The sequence below is a fragment of the Nipponia nippon genome, unplaced genomic scaffold, assembly GCF_047370975.1.
Source record: "Nipponia nippon isolate SJK-2023a ecotype South Korea unplaced genomic scaffold, ASM4737097v1 scaffold_8, whole genome shotgun sequence".
NCBI classification, from domain to species: domain Eukaryota; kingdom Metazoa; phylum Chordata; class Aves; order Pelecaniformes; family Threskiornithidae; genus Nipponia; species Nipponia nippon.
The window spans coordinates 7,094,957-7,111,009 of NW_028262402.1; the positions used below are offsets into that span (position 1 = coordinate 7,094,957).

At 41.6% G+C, this 16,053-nt stretch overlaps 1 protein-coding gene across 11 annotated transcripts in view; it reads right to left on the bottom strand.

The window, feature by feature from the left end:
* TDRD7 (tudor domain containing 7) overlaps positions 1–16,053 on the bottom strand; it is a 42,217-nt gene that overhangs the window by 9,474 nt on the left and 16,690 nt on the right. For 10 of the 11 annotated variants that reach the window (XM_087742388.1, XM_087742386.1, XM_087742387.1 and 7 more), the window contains 4 exons: positions 12,064–12,149; positions 10,721–10,938; positions 4,888–5,468; positions 765–951 (listed from right to left, as the gene is read on the bottom strand). In XM_087742388.1, the coding sequence (XP_087598514.1) occupies positions 765–951; positions 4,888–5,468; positions 10,721–10,938; positions 12,064–12,149 (1,072 nt within the window). The remainder of the gene's footprint in view (positions 1–764; positions 952–4,887; positions 5,469–10,720; positions 10,939–12,063; positions 12,150–16,053) is intronic. The other variant, XM_087742394.1, reaches the window with a different exon arrangement.

Consider the following 16,053-nt stretch of genomic DNA (forward strand, 5'->3'; position numbering starts at 1 on the left):
GTAATAAAGCGGCAATTTTTATTTGTAAAGTTTTGAAAGTGTTGAAAAGTCAAATAACACTTAAGTTCCATTCTATGTTTTGCCTTTTGTTTTTACAGCATTAAGAGAATCATTTTGATTTATGTTTATAGTAACTTTGATACAAATACCACAGTCCATGCAGGAAACCAGTAGGGAAACTGCTGATTGGCAGCAAATAATTGGAGCTAAAGTGAGAGAAGGAACGCTTTGACAGGTCTTTTTACAAGTTTTTTCTAAACTCTATCATGCAAAATGTCTGCATACCAAACACTGAAAAGGGAGTCTGAACATTGTGTCAGAGGATAATCAGCAAATGCTGCAATAAAGCAGTAGTCTTTTGGCTGATAGCTGTCATTAGAGAGAAATTAGAGGCAAGCTATGTCCTTGACACTGCTCTAAACCCAACAATCCTTCACAAAAATAGTGCTACTACACCCATTCCTCCTAAGACTATGAAAGGCACGTTTTCAGTACAGAAGTGCTATAGGGCCCAGCCCCATATAAAACACAAAACAAAACCCCAAAACTCAAACTATTTACGGAAAAAAACCTGAAAGACCATTTAATTTTGGCAATCACATAACTTCAAAAAAGTCTTAATTTCTCATATAACTGAAAATAGAAGTACTTCAGGGCAAGAAAGGAGAGAATGCTAGCGCAGCATATTTAGGAATTGACTGTGTATCTAAAAAGCAAGATTGTTTCAAGTCTTTCTCCAAGTGCCAAAAGAAGTAATTGCTTGCCTTTATTTTGTTGTCTTCTAGAGAAATTATCCGAGCACGCAACCAGGCATCTTCTTCAGCATGTACTGCAACAAGTTGCCCAACGCTCAGAGACTGAGCTGGTGACACTGTACTGTTCTGACTATAGTACGCTTTCATGTCATCTTCCATTTGTTCCTGGGCGGAAGAATAATCTTTGCCCACATACCTACAGTATTTTACAAAAAAGACACCAGAAGAGTTAAGATGTAACTTCAAAAAGCTGAATAAAAACCTAAGAACATTTATGTGCATATATGAATATAAGTAAATTATGGATATACACATTTTCTAACCACATCAGTATCCAAACTCTTTTCCCATTAACAGGGCTATAGAAAAGTAACTGACATAAAATTTAGCACTTTTGTTGACAGCTGAATGTGGTCCAGCAGTGTATAATCTAACATGCTCAACTAGATCTTTAGTAAGAGCTCTTACTTGAGTATTACAGTCATGTGAAGCAACTTGACCACAAGAGCAGAGTACTATCTGGGACCAAGTATAAAGAAGAACTAATACGTCATCTCTGAAGTTACTCTGTCATTAACAAACACGAACTTAATCAGGTTTTCATTAAGGTTGATCAAAAACAAAGCATCCAAAATAACTTCATAAATCAGCTGTCAAACCATGTGCTGTTTACTTTCGGCCTTCAGAACAATCTTGATACTATGACTGCTGACCTAATGGTTCATACTGAAGCAGTTTGTGTTGCATAGATCTTCTTTAACAAAGTATATAAACTTACTGAAAACTCCAAATAGCAAGTTCTGAATGCTTCAGAAACAAGTCATATTAGAGCAGACAAAAATAAAACTTATTCCCAAATTTGTGTTAGTAGCTACTGTTTTAACTTGCTCATAGAGTTACTAATATGGCTCATTCCTACTACACAGTTTAGATTATCATCCTATAAAAATCTAGGTTCATTCTGATGGTCTGCTATATCCCCAGGATTAGTACAGATATTATATCTGAGCACATTCCAGGGAACCCTCATTTTCCTAAAGACAGCCTCCTACCTCACCGTCCAATTATATACTGCTTTTCAGAATGACAGCCCTTTTGTTTCTATGTAAGAACTCATCTACTTCCTAATGGACATGGAGTGGGGCAAGTCACGTATGGGTTTATTTCTTAACATTTGTTTCATAAAGATACTTAACAGACAGTAGGAGTATCTTAACAGAAAGTAGAAGAATCTTTCAGAACTTCCTGCCTCACTCACTATTTTCTGGTAATAGATGAGCATCATACTGAAGAAGTTTTTGCCTGCTCAAAGCCAATTGAAAAATTATTTTTTAGATTCTTTAGAAAAGAATCTTGAAAAGCAACCTCAAAAAAGTGTGTTAGAGACTAAGCTATGTGCAGGTGGCCAGAAACTGCAACCTTGCATTCAGCACCACTCTTAATCTCAACTGGAACCAATTCACATGCCAAGTAAAGCTTGCTGCTTCATTGTGAAAGGAACAGAGGGGTATGCTTCCATAGTGAAACAAGCTATAAAATTTTGTCTATTCAAAAAGATAAAAGAAGAGGAAAAAAGGTACCTGACCTGTAGCACAGAAACTCAAGGTAGTTGAGAATAAAATGTGATAGTTAATTATTTCTTGTGAGAATTCAAATGTAGCACCTAGTGTATGATCTCTGTCTTCAATCACACTGTTGTAGATGTATAGCAAATATCTAGGAGTGTTTCTATCACCTCACTTTCATTCTGACTGCATCAGAATTCTTACAGAATTGTACCACATCTCAAAATCGAAATAGCACTAAACCTTCCAGCTTTGTCTTAATTAGTATTGCAAAGGTTTCAGCCAAACAACATTTAGCCACATAACAAGAAAGTAAAGAGATAATGCTCCATCCCCAAGACAGAAAGAGGAATCTTGATTTTATTGATCCTGCAAAAATCAATATCAACCAATAGCCGCTACACAGTTCTTGTGTAGATCAGGAGAAAGTGGCTGCTAGTACATGCACAGGAAAGGTGAGTCCATGCATTGTGTCCTTCCTATACAACTACATGAACATTCTCTTGTCATGTCAAAAAACTATTCCCTTCAGGGCTAGTTTCACCTGGAAGATAAATGACATTGTCCATGAATGACATAGATAACCCTAGGTAGTCATTTCTGTATTCTGGACCAAGAAACCACTAATCACCACCATGTGCCTATACAGAGCTGACAAATTCAGAAACTTTAATATTGTCCAAGAACCATGGTCCAGAATTTGGGAACTGCTGCTTTAGAGAAATTTTAACACAATCGCCCTCAGCTCATCAGTGTCATACGGTAGTTTAACCCATGGGCCTTGAAACATTCTCCCAAATGATGAGTGGAAACATCCTTAAAATAACAGATTAGAAAGCTAAGATTTGTTACTCCACATATACAGCAAGTTATCAATGCTGCAAGAATTAAAAGGTGTACAGTGAAAAGGAAAAAGTTTTGCAGCATTAAGTCCCACCTGCATAGCAAGCTGGAAGTAAGAGACATATAATTTGTTCCTGCTCTTCCCAATAAAAAACATGCAATATGCATCGTGTCTAACTGTTTCAGTATCTCTATGTACAGATGATTACACATCTTAAATTGTCTGTCTTTCCTGGCACTATTCATCTTCATCATCTTTCATGTCTTAGACTAAATTCAAACAGACCTCTCACAGGAACAACCTAAAACATAAAGCCTCTCTTTTCTTTGATGTAGTTCTTTCTCCTGTGATTTTTTTTTTTAAGCTTAGGCTCACTCACAAATTCCAGCTGTGTCGTCTTCGCTAAAATGATTGACTCATCCAGCCGGAGATAGTACAAATGTTAATGATGGATGAAGAATCTTGCCTTAAATTATGCTTTGTGGTAAGACAAAATAAATGTATAAGCAATGTACAAAAAACCCTTATCTAAGAAAAAGCACAATATAGGAATGGCGCTAGCAGCTAAAACAAAGATGACAACATTCTCAAATGAGAATTTCTCTCATAACCCCCAAGTATGGGGATTTTCACTACAGATTATCAGCCATTAAGATTCCATGACTTCAGGGAAGTAGAATGGTGAACTGACACATAAAGTTAGTTCAAGGTTGAGTATTCCAATACATTACTGATAGCTCGAGAGAAAAAGCATATCTAAATTTCAGCCTTAAGGCTACCGTGTTGAATACTGCCAACCAGCAATGAGGAACAGGGTATTAGTTTCATAGTGAAAGGATCTGTAAGTAAACTGCACACACACTTATTTTGATCCTAATCAGGACCTCTGAGAATGGCTGAAACTATCTAATGAAAGCTGAAACTGCAGAAACTAGTGGGAAAAAACAGAGAGCTGTCAATATAGTGTATTACCACATAGTTGTTCAAGTCATCCTTTGAAGTGACATATACAACGTTTTAAGATTAGGCTCGATTTTAAATAATTTTCAAAATGAAATATCCTCTATAAAAAGTGTTTGGGTTTTGTTGGTTGGTTGGTTATTTTTCTAAGTTTTAAAGAACTGCTAGGATTTGTGTGTTTTATCCCAACAATGAAGTACAGAAAGCTTATCATGGTATTTCCTGAAACAGTACAATAACATATAAGTAAGATAGCCACTACAATCCACGTCTTACACTGTCCTCTAAGGCTGGGCTGATTAGCAACCGAACTAAGAAGCACTAATAGTTTATTGTTGGATGGAAGCTCATCTGTCCCCAGAAGTGAAAACTGCCATGTAATCTGAACACACTCAAGTCACACCTACTTAGTAGTAAATCAGTTATAGAAGTAAAAAATATTTTAATATGTATTGCAGCAATATCTGAATACTACTATGTGTTATAGTAGGGTTATTTTAAACAGTCTTCCAACGGCAAGTTAAATCTGCTTTGATTCTCAGACAAGCTAATGATAGAACTGATCAGCTCAGCTCAGAAAAGTTTCAGAAGATTTCAACTTAAACACACAAACAAAAGGATTCTTAAGTTTCATTATCAAAATAAGTAAATAACAAAGTCCTGCAACCTCCTGTTCATCTGTTCTCTTATGGCAGACCTGCACAATATGAATATATGGATTTATAGATAGAGCAAAAAGATAGATTTTGAAGTACAAACTTGCCTAATTAGGACCTCATTAGTGTTTTTCAGTTCTAACACCATGACGGACACAGATCCTTCTGATGGAATGATTAGAGGAGGAACAGTTATGTTCTCTGGATACTGGTCCTTGGATTCTTCATACTGTTGTTCAGCTGTGGCCTTCACACCATCATGCCTCTGGACTTTCTCAGTGACATTCAGGTTTTCATCAACATGTCTTTGGGGTTTAGCATAGAGGATGGCCTTTCTGGGGACTTCAGATACGTAGTCCACTATACATACATCTGAGAGCAACTCTAGATTATTTAGAATGTCTTCTGGAAATTTTACTTGGTAAGCATCTTGGTATAATTTGGGAAGTGCATTAGCCCAAAGACCACTGGAATACTTCATCAAGATGTTAACAACTTTCTGCTTGACGTCACTACCAAGTGATGCAGGTGTGCTCTCTGTATTTCGTTTTAACAAAGGGTCTGCTTTTGAAGAAGGAACATTCTGAGATGCCTTTTCTTGCTGTGTATCACTTTTTGCTATCTGTGGTATTTTCTTAGCAGGATAAAGAAGCCCATCCATCTGATCACCCCTGTGTACTTTCTCCACCTTGGAAAACAAAAAGTACAGTCAATAATCAGTTGCATCTCTAAGTCAAAGTAATTTTGCCAATTACATTTTTATAACACTCATTTTATACAGACTTTGAAGTGGACATCCACAGGGAACTAAGCCTGAGGCAGTTACTACAGGGTAGCATTTCTCATAATGCTTCCTCCTCCATTTTGAAGGATACCAAACACATATGACTACATCAGTACAGGGCAAATATCTAATCTATGCAATACAAGTCGGACTTGCTTCCAAAGAAGTATAGTGTGTCTTTTCTCCTAGAAGGACCAGAAGATGATGACACACTCCACAAACTTAGGTCTTTTGCACATTAAGCCCCCTCAATCTTCCACACAGGTAAGCATATCATAAACAAACATTTCTGTCTCAGTTTACTGAGGCAAAGGGGATTTGACTGTATACTTCAGAAACGAAGAGGACAGTGTTGTAAAGGCTATCTGCTGTCACACTCAGGGAATTACTTCTTCTTTAAGAAAGTTCTGAAATTAAAGAAGAAATTTCTGGATCATAATAAATTTCATAATAAATTTGATTAGGCCATTTTAAACCATGCCCACAGCCTCCCTCCAGACCCAGATGTTTTGCCAGTCCATATGTCTCTACCCTTTGCTCAGTTCAATAATAACCATCTCACATGGTCTGAAGTCACAACCTTGAAAGCACCATTTGAGAACTGTAGAAACAAACTCACAATAAAATTCCACTTCCTACAGCTATGCAGTTTCAACCTAGATCAACCTAACTGTAGCTTAGCAGGAATATCTGTATAGAATTGAGATAAGAATAGCTGTCAGTGTTTTCACACTGGTCCCAAAGCAAGAACAACTCCTGCAATAAAGGAAGTTATTAAGGTTTACGTAGTTCCACCTTGATGTTCCTTCCTCAGAGGAAACAATTCTCATCAGTTTCCTGGGTCCACATCACACCAAAGTCCTTTCCAGAGGCAGATAAATGGACAAAACATTGAGTAGCTGAATTACTTGCTACTATGCAGGAGTAGCATTTACCTTTACGATATTGATGTCCGTACCCATCAGAACTTTATAAACCTTATTAAAGTCATTCTTTGCTGTTCTGTCTTAGCAACATACAATGGAAGCATAATGAAGATGACTTCAAGTATTATCTTACATAACAAGAATAACACATGTCACTCATTATCAAGATAACATTAACAAGACAAGAACATTTAGTTAAAATACATTGAAAAAACTTTAAAAAATGGCCATTACTGTGTCAAGAACCATGTATTTTCTCCTATGTGCACCTCTTCACACTCAGCCCAAATGGTCACACGATGATCTGAGTTGAGAGTCAGCAAAACCACCTAAGGGTTACTACACAAGTGCATTTCCATACACTTGCTGTGCACTGCATTGTCTAGACTGGTGCAAAAGCAAGCTATCAAAAGGTTCTTGGGAACAGGTCTTGGTCAACTTCCACAAACACTAGCACGCATGCTACCTAAAACTGACACAAAGGAAATAGTTTCCATAGACATAAAAAAATATTAACCACATTAGAGAATTCTCATGCATTCATGGTGGCATGTCTAAATCCTTCTTTATCAATGAAAACCAAAGTAGCAATATTTTCTGCAAGAATAAGACATGAGAAGGCAAAGAAACCTAACAACCCTCAGCTCCCTGAATTCATATGAACGAGTCCACAAGCTCCAAGACTCGAGTCTTTCCAAGTAGGCTCACTAAACCAAGGAGATATTCCCTCTTAATTGGGGGGAGGAGAGAAGTAGTGTCCTATAGATATCCATTTACTAAAGAATATGTATCTACTATATGATAAAATATAAACAAATCATATGAAGGACTCCAATGTACCAGTGGTACATTTACCAAGTTCTTAAGCATCTCTGCTAGTCAGCTTGATATAAGAGATGACAAAACATGCAACCTAGAAGCACCAAAGATGTCTTCAATGATTCATGACAGGAAGAACCTACATTTGTACCCTCTGGTATCAGGAATCTTATTGTGCCTCTTGAACCACAGGTGAAGAAAGGAACTTGGTTAAAAAGCCAAACAAACAAAAACTTATCAAAGCCTTGCAAGGGCTTTGATATACAGTCAAGAGACCAAAGTATATCAAGTGGCCCAGAGAAAATATCAGGCCACACCACCTTGGCAGGTAATGACAGCCTAGATACAGAGGAATTGATAAGGATGTCCCAAGTGTCCATGCACAAGATTGAGGAATTTGTTTAAATGACCAGCCAAGGAAACTTTTAGCTCCAGAAAATACTTGGCATTATCAGGACAACAATCTGAGAAGGCTGTGTTGGAATGTGTGGCAGTTCACCCTGAAAGAAGCTGGATGCAAAGGCCTACCTTTATGCACCCTTTCTCTTAGCTAGCTCCTTTTAACTAGTGCTGCAACATAGATGAATAAATTTGAGCTGACAGGACTATTAAACCTTACACACTAAAGACTGGCAGCAGACTAAAGAGAGAAGATCCTTAGAGGCCTTTAAGCCTCTTAACTCCAATAATAGCTCTGAGGCACTGAAGCTCTGTTTTGAAGAGACTGTAGATGCTGACAGAGCGAACCATTTAAAGACAGAAAAATGCTATTTCAGGAAGATAGTTTAGCTTACTTCAGTATAAATAAGCTCAGGTGGACGTCATTAGGCTATTATTTCTTGCATAAAAGTTAATGTTCAAGATGCAACAGACTCCTCCAAACAGTGCTATGGCCAAGACACCTTCAAGAATGCACAACACTACAGAATCTTTTAATTATAAGCAAACAGCTTCACTTGTGAAGAGCACTTCAAAACAGCCACCCTTTCTTTAGCACAAATATCTCAACTTTGTTCCCAGTTGAGTTTATAGATTTGCCTGCAAGGTACTTCCCGTTAGTATGGCTGGCAGGCCTGCTTTGCAAGCACAACATGCCTGTTGTCACCTCTCCATTAGAGAGCACAAAGCAGAGTCAACAACTGTAAAAATGTATTATCAGGGCAACAGAGGCTGCAGTCATTCTACACAGAAGAAAAAGAAAAACATGTTTGTCCTGGGCCTGAGTAACAGAGGGAGCTCTTAAAAATTAAAATCTGGAGCCCAAAATAATAAAACTTGAAATAAAAATATACTCCCAAGATAAATACTAACACTGCAACTGAGTAAGTCAAGTGGAACGCAGAAGAGCAAGTCCACTCCTTTTGACATACACCTATAGAGGGGATGAAGGCAGACATGCTCCTGTATGTGTTGCTAGGACAAAAGCTTTGTGTATGTGTGCTTGACAATGTGCAAGTAAACGACTACGCTAATATATACAATCATCAAAAGAAAGGATACACTTTGCGATTTACCAGAATGACTAAGATAACACCAAGTCTTGTTTAATTGTGCCTACAGTGATGATCAAAGGGCAGGTACACTGGCAAACTCCTACAGCACCAACACATTCCAGGAAGGAAGTGGAGAAAACACCTCCTTGAAATGAGAGATTCTAGTCAGAGAAAGTGTCCTTGACCTTCAAGGTTCACAACTAGCATATGCAGCTATTTTCTGCCATTCTTCTGCAAGGCAGGGAAAGGAAACGTGCAGTGGAAGTTGGCATTTAATGTCAGTGAAAGTCTCATCATATGTAGCAAACAGGAAAAGTCTGGCTCCATGATTCTTGGTATCAAACAGGTCCTCAAAGACTGCTCTAAAACACACTGATCAGAACTATCATTCTGATTCAGTGAGAATAATTCACCAGAAGTGTGAAGCATGAATTCTTTCAGATCTCATTTAAATATTCTCAGGTTGATGTATAAGCACAATAAAAGGCCACTACTAGAAGGTAGCCAGCACCAAGAATGGCTGGAAAGAATCAGCTGTGGAATAATTACATATAGGCAGGTTGAATCAGCACCTTAGAAGAGCTGTACTGGGTCAGAACAAAGATGTTCCTAGCCCAGCATCCTTTTTGACAACAGCAGGGGCCTAGGAAAAAGCATAAGGGATAGGACAAATGTAGTGGTACCTCTTCCTCCCATTTTGCATACTCCATAGTTCAAGCACTATCAGGTAATGACAGTTTCTTTGGAATGAAGTAGTTCATGATGACTAAGGCCAGAGATCATCCATTCATCAGTGAATGTAATCAGTTGCTTTTGAATTCAAGATGATATCATTCCCCATTTACCTTCTCCAGGTCTTTTTATTATTTTATAGCCCATACCTCCATCTTTCCCCACCTAAACCATCTAACTGAACTGTTGCTCATACAGAATCCATTACTTATCTTTACCCGTCACCCTTCTGAGTCACCCTTTCACTTTGCTTGATCTCTCAATGAGTTTTTGTTTGTGTATTTTCTGGGTAGAGATGGGAGAAGCACATCTGATTTTGACACATGCTTACACAACATGTTTCCCCAGTGGTAGTGTTTGCTATTTTGTTTTCTATTCATAAGAATAGAGACAAGACTGTCTTTCCAGGGAAGTTCGCTGCCTCCCTGAGGCCCAAATTAGAGATGTCACCAGACAACTGAATAGCTTAGTACAGCTTTTGGACTATTATGCACTCCTGCTTTTTCATGTGGGTACTAATGTTGCAACAAAAAGTCTAAGGTTGACCAAAAGAGATTTCAGGGCCCTGGGAAGAATGCTAAAAAATTCAGGAGCGCAGGTAGTACTTTCCTAAATCCTCCCAGTAATGGGGAGAGACTTTGGAAGAAACAGACAAGCTCAAGATATAAATACCTGACTCTAGGACTGCTGCCTCCACCAAAGCTTTGGGTTTTATAACCATGGAAGAACCTTTGAGGCACAAGGTATGATGGGGCCTGACGGGATCCATCTGTCCCAATGGGGGAAAAGCATCCTTTGTTGTAAGCTGGTGGACTGATTGAGAGGGCTTTAAACTAGAGTCACTGGCGGAAGGGGATACCAACTGGAGAGCTGAAGGTAAGACAAGGGTTGGCAAGGCATCGCCCGAGGTTGGCGATGCTAGTGGGAACATCTACACTGCTCCTGGGAGAACAGAGGGCTCAGGAGCACATCTGAAATGCTTGTACATCGATGCACACAGTATGAAAAATGAACAGGATGAACTGGATGAACTCTTTTTTTTCTTTTTCTTTTTCTTTTTTTTTTTCCTCACTGCTACAGATCATGAAAAGAAACACAGGACTACGTAAAATAACATTTGGCAAATGAGCACTCAGATATCTGTAGGGTACTGGCATCTTCCACAAAAATGACATTCAATACTTACTGTGCACACATGAGGCCAGTTCTCAAGCTGACGGAGCACTGCTGTGCTAAGCTCCTCCCAGTACATTTCCCGGTAGATCTGTGGCATCTTTGATACCCAGACACCACTGCTGCACTTGCTCAGAATCTCCTTAATGCGACTTTGAACTTCATTGACATGAGCAGCAGAAGGGCCAGAGGCAACAGTATGTGTCTCTGCAATGGATGTATTCAAGTTATCTGTTAAACAAAAATACGGTCTTGAAGTAAACATAGCCTTATCAGCAGAGAGAAAGACAAATGATTACCTGTCTACTCAAAAACTAAACATGGGAGCTGCCAGCATAACACCAACTCTAAAATGTAACTCTCCTGCCCAGCATGGCTGTTTCAGTCACTTTCTACCGGAAAGAGCCATGGAAACCTCAGATATTTACTAATTTACCTGAAGCTGAATTTTCAATCACTGTAGTTATTTTCATAAGAAGTTTCTGAAGGGATCCTGGAAGAGGTTACAGAACCCTCAGCCACACTGTTGCTGAGAAGGCTGCACTGAGGCAGTGTCCCAAGAGGGACACAAGATAGTTTCTTTATGAGTACAAAGACAACAACAAAGATACAGCAAAACACCAAAGGATGTTCTTCTAAATTCAGACAGATGTACAAAACAGACCAATGATTTGCCTTTCATTCTAAGATACGTCCTGGGGAAAAGTCTGAACCCAGCACCCAGCCTTTCTGTGCTACTACATCCAAGGAATCCCTCCATCGGAGCAGGGAAAGAGACAGCAACTCTTGTAGGAGCAAGGCAGTCATTATCCTAGCAGGAGGTTCACATCACTAGCTTGCCTGCTCCCTCATCTCTACTCCTCTCCTCCCTTCGGAGGGGTGTATTTCCTACCAGACCTGAAGCTTCAGAAATCAGCCTGACAGGTCTCAAAGAAAGCAACCGTCATGTGACAAGCCTATCAACTGCACAACTGCTGGGAGCCACGCATGCAGAAGTGTATTTTCTGGACAGCTAGGTTAGTGTGATGCTTACTCCTGAAAGCCAGGATTTCACTCTCCTGTACCAGATCCCTACCCTGGCTGTGAAGTTAAGCATACTCGTCCTGTTTCCAAGCTACTCAGACTAGCTTTGTGATTGGCTTTGACAAGGATTTTCCTAGAAGACAGAGAGGCAGGCAAGTAAACACACACATTTCCCCAGGACCATGAAATCAGAGTGAGAAGGTTCACTCACAGAACTTGGTTTCTCACACAAACCTATCTTCATTCAAAACAAGTACTAAGATGGATTTTTCTTAAGATGACACGCAATCTAATGTGAGTAGGCAAAAAAATTTTCTTAATAGGTAAACATACCATTGGAATCTATGGAAGGGCTTCTGGACAAGTGAACTTGTAACTCCTTTTGAAACCGTGGTGGGACAGTTAGTCTCTTCTCAGGCCTAAAATTGAAAAGCAAATTGCTTTAAATCGTTCTCCTGGCTCTGAATAGCATTCAATTTGCTTATAAGACCTATACAAAAAATAAAATGTGTTTCACATACTTCTAGGAGGTCCCCTGCACAAGATCAGTACTCACAATGTCCTGGCTTGGAAGACAACCTGATCAGCAGTAACAAGACAGACCAACAGGTAGTTTCTAGTTTTTTCTTATTATCCTGATTATTATGAGAAACAAAACTCACAGTGAAAAGACACTAGCAAAAGGAAAGCATCTGGGCCTAATAACACAGTTGATGGCCTTACATTTGATGCGTTCAGCCTCACTATTTGGTCTTTTATCTGCAAGGTAACAAGGTCTTGCTGTTGAACATGATTACGCTCACCTTCTTGGTAGCCACGTCAGAGTCTCCTGAAAGCATTTGGCTTCAGAAGTCAGGGGAACACCTAAAACTACACAGGAACTCAAGGTCTTTTTGTGGATGCTGTTGCTACACCATTAAACAGACTCCTCTCTGAAGTGCTCTCCCACAGAAAGGACACAAATGTCATGTTCTTTTGAGGTCCCTCAGAGCGCAGCAGCTTATACTGGGAGCACATGCAGCACAATGAGCTCCTGACAGTGAAGAGGTCACAGCAGTGTGTAGCTCACTAAGACTGTTTTGGAAACAACCAGCTGTGGAATAATTACATACACTGCAAACAAAAGCAAACAACAGTTGGAGAAAAGTGTTCAAAGACCAGGACTAAGCACTTCCCAAAGACACATACCCAAGGAAGAACTGCAGTGGTGAAGTCAGGGTGGCAAATGCACCAAAACAGCTCTCCACAGAAGCATGGCAGGTTGCTGTGAACACCAGGCACCTCCAGACCACAGCAGCCACCACACATGCACTGAGCAGGCTCCGCAGATGGTCTCTGCCCAAGGGCCAATAAGGAGACTGGCCACCTCTGGAGTTCAGGGACAACTCTGGAGGAAACCACAAACTTCACCAGCCACAGAAACACCAAGGGGGATTTTCCCAGCTTCACTTGGGCTCTCAGAAGGTAGGACAGGGGTCAAGTATGATGCTGAGGCTAGTAGCAACAGGAAGTTGAGACTAGCACAGTATTAGGGTAGCCCTATGTGCCTTCACACTGACCTTTAATTGGAGCAGATCCACAAATCAGAAAGAGGCCTCCCACATTCACACCTCTTCTAAGCAGCATCTTACAGGATTTAACATGAACTTGTCTCCCTCACTTTTTTGCTGTCCCTGTAAGATGAAACTACTGCTCCTCCATCAGCTACGGGGTGTCATTTGTACCAAAAATAATACTTCTGTTCTGGGTCACATCCCACAGCACTAGCAGTGAGGACAGCCACTGCCCAGCACAGCATTTTCCAAAGCAGGAGAGGTATATCCAGAAGTGCTGAGCAGCAGATCAACTACAAGCACATTTGTGAAACACAAGTGGGACGAGATTCAAAAAGTACAAAGGCAAAGTCACCTACACAAAACCCAAACACACATTCACACCTTGCACTTGTTGAGTATCTGAAAAGACAATTCCAAGACTCCACCTGCATCACAGGAAAACCCTCTGCCTTCTGGGCACAGCTCAGACCTCCACACAAAGCAGTAACACAGTCTCTTCTTAGAAGGTGTGCTGTGACTGACCATGCAAACCCTACAAGAAACCCAGGATCCCACCTCTCTATACATATATTTACCAGTATGGACAACTCCAAGCTGGACAGACTTAAAAGAGGCTACCACCATTGCTAGGCAGCAAGCAAAACAAGCCCATGAGCTAGCCACATGGGTAATGGAGACTGTCCTGCTACTGCTGCTTCCCAGTAGGAATCCATAGCTGTGTTCTAGTCCTCAGTGCCACACACCATTTCTACCGCCTTAAGCCACACATCAGGTGACATGGGTGACATGAGTGCAGGGTAAGCCAGCAGGAGGTGCGGCAAGGTTTCAGTGAGGAAGAGTCAGATGTTTCCCTCCCGAGCCATGCCATCTGGAACACCTTGGAAAAGAACCCGGAACAGAGGACTGATGATTCCCTTATGTTGCATGTGAAAGCAAATTGGATTTGGGATCTCTCAGTATTGAGACTTCATGTGGTATCTTCCTGTGCTTCCTGCTGTCGTTCAACAGCTTCCCATGGAACAAAGTGGTGTTAACATCAGCTTTGAGCCCAGCTATCACCAGTTTCGAGCCCTGCAATCAGACAAGGCTCCTGTGATGTGCTGCTTGTTCACCAGACCATGGTGGTCTTATCTCTCCAAAGATGGGATAGAACACAGCCAGACAGCGGCAGGGCCAACACACTTCTCCCCAGCATGCAGGTATGGACAACTCCGTTGCCTGCAAGGCCTCATGTTCCTCAGCTGCTAGAAACTCGCTCCCAGCAAGAGGCCTCCTAGCCACACCAGCAGTAAGAGAACACATCAGCAGCCTGGCCCTTCACAAATGCCTGACCAGCCTTGCAGCCCCGCCAAGCCCCCACGTGTAGCTGTAGCTGAGCAGCCCATTAGGTTTCACTCTCACAGACCACTATCTCAGAGTGAAGGGAAGGCATGCCCTTCCCTGCCTATCACCTTACCTTGGTAAGGCCCATGCCATCCAACTCTGCTCTTTGGCCCTTGGACAGTGCTATTTCAGCAGCGGGACCAGGTGGTGGCCAGCAGCAAATGCTGCCTGCTGGTCCAAGCAAGGGGGTCACCAAGAATCTCAACCTGTTCTCATTTGTGCCATTGCTTTCCAGCTTCAAGGATCTCTGCAGTTAGCCTTACAAGCAAGGTCTCTCCCACCTTCTGTGGGTTTGCGGGTCCACAGCAACATGCTCATGACATGAACTTACCGAGTGGCTGCTGATATAAAGACAGCCTCTCAGACCCTGCAACAGTGCCTGCAAGAAGGCCTGGGAGGGCAGCAGGAAACAAGCTGGCACAACTGCAGCTGCCTTCAGCATCTCCCCCTTGTCATCTTGGTGTGGCAGAATGGGGAGGAGAAACAGCATGTTCCCCTTCCACTCAAGACTATGCAGTGGCAAGCCCCAGAAGCTGTGGTCATGAAAATCTCTCAGCAAAACACCACAGAGCGCTAGAGAGGTGGGACACAGACTTTGGCAGCCACAAGAGAACTGCCACTTGCAGCCTCACTGTGGGGCTTCACTACACGATGCTGGGTGAAGCACCAAGACCAGTGAGCACCCAGACAAAGCCTGCCACTGGGAGGACATCCTGCCAAGGCAAGTAACACAGATCTGCCATAGCAGGACAGATGTTCAACAGAGGAGGAGAAATCAAAAGGGTCTTAAGTGCAACCCTGAGAGCATGGATGTGCTTTGCTATGACTTCGGTAAATGGACGGGCAGGGCAGGTGTCAGAAAACACACCCACAGAAACTGCACGCAGACAGCGCCTCATCCCAGACTGGGAAATGGGGCAGAGACAAAATCGGTCACCTTCAGGACTTCTGTCAGCCAACCTGTGCTGTGAATGCTCAGCCGCTCTCACAGGCAAGTGCTGGCACTCCTGCTGGAATAGTGCCTCTGAGTCTGTGCCGGCTACCTATGACACTGGTGTGAGCCCAGGATTTCTGGGGATGCTGCTCACACGTCGGCTCGCTTGCACACTGTTTTGAGGTCAGGACCTCCTGGCTCAAAGCAGCTTTCCCTCCTGCAATTCCCAAAGCACAAGCAACCACAGTAGCAGCTCTGGGGGCACAAAACATCCCCAGCAGTAAGGACATCAGACGTGGATCCTGCCGGTCTTGCTTCAAACTGGCCAAGTTGAAACAAATTAATCCAGTCATATGGGCCACTACACAACCTTGCATTAAAACAGAATATGATCCTCTTCTCCATGAACCCTCCCTCTACTATGTCCCCAAGCTAACAGGACAGCATTGG